Source organism: Varroa jacobsoni, unplaced genomic scaffold (assembly GCF_002532875.2).
Source record: "Varroa jacobsoni isolate VJ856 unplaced genomic scaffold, vjacob_1.0 scaffold_1388, whole genome shotgun sequence".
NCBI classification, from domain to species: Eukaryota; Metazoa; Arthropoda; class Arachnida; order Mesostigmata; family Varroidae; genus Varroa; species Varroa jacobsoni.
Window position 1 is genome coordinate 315,822 of NW_019214290.1, and position 6,204 is coordinate 322,025.

The 6,204-nt window shown below is 41.2% G+C and overlaps 2 protein-coding genes across 4 annotated transcripts in view; one reads left to right on the forward strand and one right to left on the reverse strand.

Annotated features, from left to right (window-relative positions):
- Positions 1–1,345: 1,345 nt before the first annotated feature.
- Wdr24 (WD repeat domain 24) overlaps positions 1,346–6,204 on the forward strand; it is a 9,610-nt gene continuing 4,751 nt past the window's right edge. The window contains exons 1-7 of the mRNA XM_022849133.2: positions 1,346–1,571; positions 2,574–2,743; positions 3,285–3,515; positions 4,657–4,758; positions 5,095–5,308; positions 5,476–5,546; positions 5,813–6,010. Of these exons, the coding sequence (XP_022704868.1) occupies positions 1,517–1,571; positions 2,574–2,743; positions 3,285–3,515; positions 4,657–4,758; positions 5,095–5,308; positions 5,476–5,546; positions 5,813–6,010 (1,041 nt within the window). The 5' untranslated portion in view covers positions 1,346–1,516. The remainder of the gene's footprint in view (positions 1,572–2,573; positions 2,744–3,284; positions 3,516–4,656; positions 4,759–5,094; positions 5,309–5,475; positions 5,547–5,812; positions 6,011–6,204) is intronic.
- LOC111269499 (uncharacterized) overlaps positions 4,241–6,204 on the reverse strand; it is a 10,255-nt gene continuing 8,291 nt past the window's right edge. For all 3 annotated transcript variants that reach the window (XR_015314605.1, XM_022849146.2, XM_022849145.2), the window contains one exon: positions 4,241–5,267. Coding sequence is in view for 1 of the 3 variants with exons in the window: in XM_022849146.2 (XP_022704881.1) it covers positions 5,237–5,267 (31 nt within the window). In the remaining 2 variants the exon portion in view is untranslated. The remainder of the gene's footprint in view (positions 5,268–6,204) is intronic.

The following is a 6,204-nucleotide window of genomic DNA, read 5'->3' on the forward strand; positions in this document are numbered from 1 at the left end:
GATTTTAATCTAGTTTTGGTTTTGGACGTTTCCGAAGCACGACAGAAGTTAGCACGCGAACTTTCGCATTTCTCTACCGAAGCAGTTCCAGAAGAAGTGGGTACGAGATCTGCGGCGGCGGTGGTGGCTGGTGCTGTTTTTGATACAGCGATCGTCCCTGCGACATCGTTAGTAGCAGCAGCAGCAGCAGCAGCGCCTGATGACGATGATGAAGGCGACAGTTCGATTAATTTTGTGCTGCTAATGATGGCTAGAAACAGGAGATGAAGTGGCACAATGCAGCAAATTATTCTGATCCATGCGCATAGAACAGAAAACAGGATCACCCCAGCTCGTCCTTAGTGGCCGGTCGCTCTGGATACTCTACAATGTTTGAAATCATTCAAGCCGAATACTCTTTTCCACTCAAACGATGACGAAATTTTGCTTGACACTGATCACCGCTGGCACAGTTCGTATCGTTAGTCGGCTAGAACTGAGGGTTATATACAGATGGCTGTCGTAAGAGTGCTGGCGAAGTCATTGTCGTCACTGACAATACCGCCTCCTCAGTTCGATCACAAGCGCTAATCAACTAAACAGTTGAAGACAGGGATTTCACATAAAACAGACTTCAGCAGAGTATGCGATAGAGATTCGCTTTCTATAGGACACACGCGCATCAGAGCGCGATCTCTATGCATATATAGTAGATATTGGATTCAAATAGCCAGTAGTGCCGGCAGTGATGAACTTGATACACATTCACGTAAGTTTCATCCGAAGACGCACTCTGGCGGTTTATCATGCACTTCTGTATGCTCACTATCAACTATTTCGATGATACGAGGTCATAGCCTTGGGGTATGTTAGCTTTGTTCTATGCAATTCAGAGAAGATAACCGCCAGCAATAATACATTGCTATTGGCACTGAGCTTCTCTGAATCAGGATCGATGGGCGCTAACTCTTGCGACTACCGTCGCAGCACTCGAGGAACCGATGGTAGTCAACTCAACCGCCGCTGTGTAGACCGACTTCGTTGATGTTTGTTGTCTGCGGCGTAGCAGACGACACAGAGCCATCCGAACTCTTTCCGGCGGCCACGGCTCGGTGGAGAAGTCTCAACGAATAAATCTGTGGAAATTGTCGATTCTTTTTAACGTAAACTTAAAGAAACCCTTTAAGATTTTGCAGGGTTACATGAAGATTTTGTCTTCCTTCGCATACGCTCGTCGCGTGACTGACATTAGCTAGTAGCAACAGAACGGCTTGGAGGCCGCCACTTTGCTTCAATATAGTCCTAGGTACACTTTACAGTATGGAAAGCACACTGGGGGAATCATTATTACTAGTAACTTTGTTCTCAATGTAAATAACTTGAAACTGCTTTCTAACTATCTCTTTGGGTTGAGAAGAGTTTTTTGGACAGATGAAACTTGCAGCTCTCGATTTTCACTAGATCACGGATCTCTGTGGGGTAAGTGTTTTTGTCTTGAACCTACTATGTCGCCTCTCTATTACCACCGGACGATCAGATGATCAACGTGAGCGACAATTCCGGTATCAGCTGTGTGAGCGAAAAATTTGTTGGTATAGTACAATAATAAGTCTAAGATTGTTGTTAATATATTTGAGTCAGGCTAGAATTAAACTGTCCCTTTCAATAGACAATGGACCTTTAGTGTAATGCAAGTGTTCGAGCGCTGCTGGAAAGAAAAATAGTTTTTAGTGTTATTCGATGTATGTTGTGGAGAAAGGTTGGCTTGGCCCGAAAATTAGGAATGGTTACTTTTGCTTTTATACCTAATATGACGCACTGGAAATACATTGCATTTTTGTTGGGAGCACGAAATCTTGAGGATTATGAATTTGTGTGAGGTCTACTTCCATCATATGGACGGAAGAAAAACTAAAAAAAAAAAAGAAGATATGGTTGTTAGTGTTACTCCAGATGCCATTCACAACTTATCATCAGTTGGTTTTATTAATTGACAGCTAATTTAGCAATTTCATTCAACTATGGAATTCAAATTTAATCGAAGGAATTAGGCAAATTAAATGGAAACACTGAGTTTCCATTTATTCATTCAGTGAGCTCTTTACTTCTGGCTAGCCCCGAATTCGGCGTTCGGAATCTTCTAGTTCGAGAAAGGCAAAAAGATCTTATGCTGAAGTGCGTTTGCAATTGAATTGAGATAAATTTTAAAATAAACTAATGAATTAAGCAATTAAGCTTTTTTTACCAGCATTCAAATTTCCAACAGGCTGCAGTGCTTCGATCACTCTTTGTGTACTCGAGCTCGATGTCTGTGAACATTGACAACGTTGACACTGTGGTTTCTGTACACAGGACCTTAACTTTGAGCGATGTCTGTTTGAAGCAAAGTAACATGCTCCGTTGTCACCTGGTTAAAGTTTGCTTCACGGTCGCGAAGAAACACGTTTATTGCTATATAAGATAGATTCTCCAGGTTGCAGTCAAACCTAAAACATGTTATACTTTTTTTTCGAATCTGGTAACGCGGGATGAGTTCCATCAGTAAAGAAAACCGCGGCTACTTTCTTCGAATAATAGCATTATTGGCTTTGAAGAGATAGGTCAGCTGGTTAGAATCGCGATGCCTCGATCGAAGTGCGCACTCGACGGTCCAGCCAATGCATTGGCTGTGAACTCCAATCGAGACTCTGGGCTGTGCGCTGTAGCTGGCCGTACAGTTTTCAAGGTCTTCAATGTGGATGATCAAGATCGGATCGTCGAAAAGGTAGGGATAATTAATAAGCATTCTATTGTACAACATAATGCTCAGCTCATTGTTACATGTCCGTAGAATTCAAAGCAGGGATCTATGACTCAGAAATTTCTACACCACCCTGAGACTGTGGCACCTTAAATAGCTGAATGTGTCCCAATCGTTGTTTTTTACCGTAGTTAATTCGTTAGCAAACCAAAGTAATTATTGTACCTCCTTTAGATTTGAACAACTCCTTTTTACTTGAGCATCGCGAAAAGCATCTAGCCAATACTCGAAAACATCTAAAACGGGCACATTGATACCACATTAACATAGAACCTAGAGTAGTTTTTTGTTAAATGTTCACAATTCTGCCAAATATCTACCGAATTGCATGGTACTCATTTGGGCGAAGTGCATGATCAATTTGCGAACTTCACAATGGCAGTGCATTTGGAAGTTAGTGCACTTCTGACACCAGTACAGAGGTAAGACGAACAGGCAACGCATGTGTAGACAAACTCGTGCTAAAGTACTTTGTCGCTAAATTTTGCCTTCTGTGTCTCCTCAGATGAATCTCCGTGTAGGAAAGAATATCAACCTCAACTATTCATGCTCAGACGTCGTGTGGAACCCTGAAGTTGAGAGCCTTTTGGCCACGGCAGCTACCAATGGAGCTGTCGTTATCTGGGATTTGAATAAAGGTTCAAAATGCAAACAAGAATTTGTCTTGGCGGATCACAAAAGAACGGTTAATCGAGTCGTCTTTCAAGATGGCAATACGCTTCTTTCGGGGTCGCAGGTAAGCGTATTATACCAAATGAGAACAAGAATTAGAATATTCAGACGATCCATTGTAAAAAATATCTCTTGTGTGAAGGCATGCAAATTCAACGAATGACGTTAATGTGCGGCAAGTGCGTAATTTAGCACTCGTATCATCATACATATATTTGCTGTCGGTAATCAAAGCATAACATAGTTAGATGAAGGGCCGTATAACACATCATAAAGGTTATGAAAATGGTAACATGCGAGTGGCACCACCTTTAATCGTTATTTCTGCCCGGAAAGCTTAAGCGGACCTCAACTTTAAGATTCTGTTCTGCGGATTGGGTCGCTGTTAGAATGTACACTAAAATTATATCGCCCTTTACGTCCCCATGGCGGTACAATGGCAGGCTGTTTGCCTACTAAACTGATGGAGCAGTGGCAGTCTGGGTTTGCATCCGGCTACAGAGAAGCTCCATTTCGGGATAATAGGAGCCAGCTGTTTGAAGCAACACCGGTCATAGAGGTTGAGATATTTGTTAGCATTACCTTATGCTAATCCGAAGTCCTTTGATTAAATAATAAAGAATCTTTGGATTTCGCCGGAAAAAAATGAGATACTACCAAAAAAGTTCGTCATTAAGTGAAAAATTCAGCCAGGTCGGGCTTCTGAACTAGCTGAATGGAATGAAAGGATAGATGATAGCTATTAGTTTAATGTTCGTGATCATAGCTGGCAGAAATGCAAAACATACGTTTGTTAGTTTAGAGAACAACAACTTTATTTTCGGCTACGCGTCCAAAAAACCTAACTGAAATAAGATACTGCCAAACTATTTCGAACGACTATGCCCCAAAATAGTACAAGGCATTCAATATATAGGGGTCTAGCAACCTGCAGGCGTGGCTTTGTATGTCACGACCACGGGAAATAAGCGAAGTAAAAAAGAGAAAAGCACTTACAGTTATGATGGCATAGCACTATAGGCATGTAGTAACGTCAGGTTGAACTAGAAAAATTATAATTTCTTCTAAGTTAAAACCGTTGATGAACTAGAAGTATCTTTACGACTTCGCTCGTAAATGTATGAAACATCGGCAGTCAAACTAGACGAAAATTTGCTACTTTAAGACGAACCTTAATCATAGTACATATGTTATACCAATTTTAGGACGGAACAATGAAGTGTTTCGACCTTCGGCGAAAAGAGGTCACCCGAACTTATGTCACCTCATCGGAAAGTGTGCGCGATATCAAATTTTCGCCTCATGAGGTAACTTGTTCTTAACAATCTTCTTTATACTCACTAATGTATGCGTGTTTATTTCAACATTAATCAGATGAAGACAGCAAAGGATCTAAAGGAGGCCTTGACAAAAATGTATTTGCGAAATAGGGTGGGTATCCATCCGAAGTGTATTATTATAGACGTCCTGTTTGACTAAAATATCCATAACTTGATAGCAATAACGAGTAACGGTCCAACAACGGGGGCCACGCACTTTGCCAATAACTACTTTTCTAGTGATTGAAATGGGTTCAAGGTCCGACTATTTTAGATTGGCTGTTTCTTGACTCAAATGGGATAGTGATCATTGTAATTGTCCAGGTTAACTCCTTTGCTGCTGTTCAAGAAAACGGTAACGTCCAAATCTGGGACTGGCGTCGCAGTGATCGCTGTATCCGGCAATTTACGGCACATTCTGGCCCCGTTTTCTCGTGCGATTGGCATACGGAGGATTCGTTACTGGCTACTGGTGGACGGGATAAAACGATTCGGGTCTGGAACATGCAAAGTACACCAACATTAGTGTGTACAATTTGTGAGTTACTATTATATATTTGACCTGAAAGATCAATTTGCAATCAAATAGACGAAAGCGTAAGGCTATGAGCAACGCTTGTAATATGGTTAAATGAGTGTTATATAGGTTCGTGGCGCTCTTCAATGAACTGCAATTGCATATGAAGTATTTCTTACACCTTCCAGACACTATTGCTTCAGTTGCTAACATCCGTTGGAGGCCTAACCATCACTACCAGATTGCGTCAACATCTCAGGTTTGTTTTAAATATTAATAGCACATTTTTGATAATTGGGTGTTGAGTTATCAAAAATGTGCTACTATCTTTCCATTCAAATATTTAATTTAAAAGAACTGTTTTCATTATCCTCCTTTACCTTCCTTTATAACCTTTTTAAGCCAACTTCTTACTGGTGCTGACCCAGACTCGCTAACCCCTTAGCCTTCAAGGTTAATTCTAACCGGTTCAGTTGGCTAACTCAGTTGGAGTATCACATTGGATCTAATCTTTGTGCCTCACAGGTCTTGGAACAAAAGATCAATATCTGGGATATTCGTCGTATGTACGTTCCCTTGTTTGCGTTTGCCGAACACAAGGACGTTGTTACCGGATGTGCTTTCCGAAGTCAAGGCGACACCCTTCTAAGTACGGGCAAGGACAGCATGCTTATATTGAGAACGTTTGACTACGCCATACAGCCTGCCGCTAAGGCCAATCCTGTAAGTAAAAAATGTGTGCCTGTATCCATACATAACCGTATACGTCACTTGGTAGCAATAGGACGTGACACCTATATTATAAGTGATATGAAACACGTTGTTTTCTGAATTGTGGAACTAGTGTCTCGTGTTTTAATGTGGAGGACAGCTAAGATATGTAAAACTTCCTTCAGCAAAACGTCTATATATATATA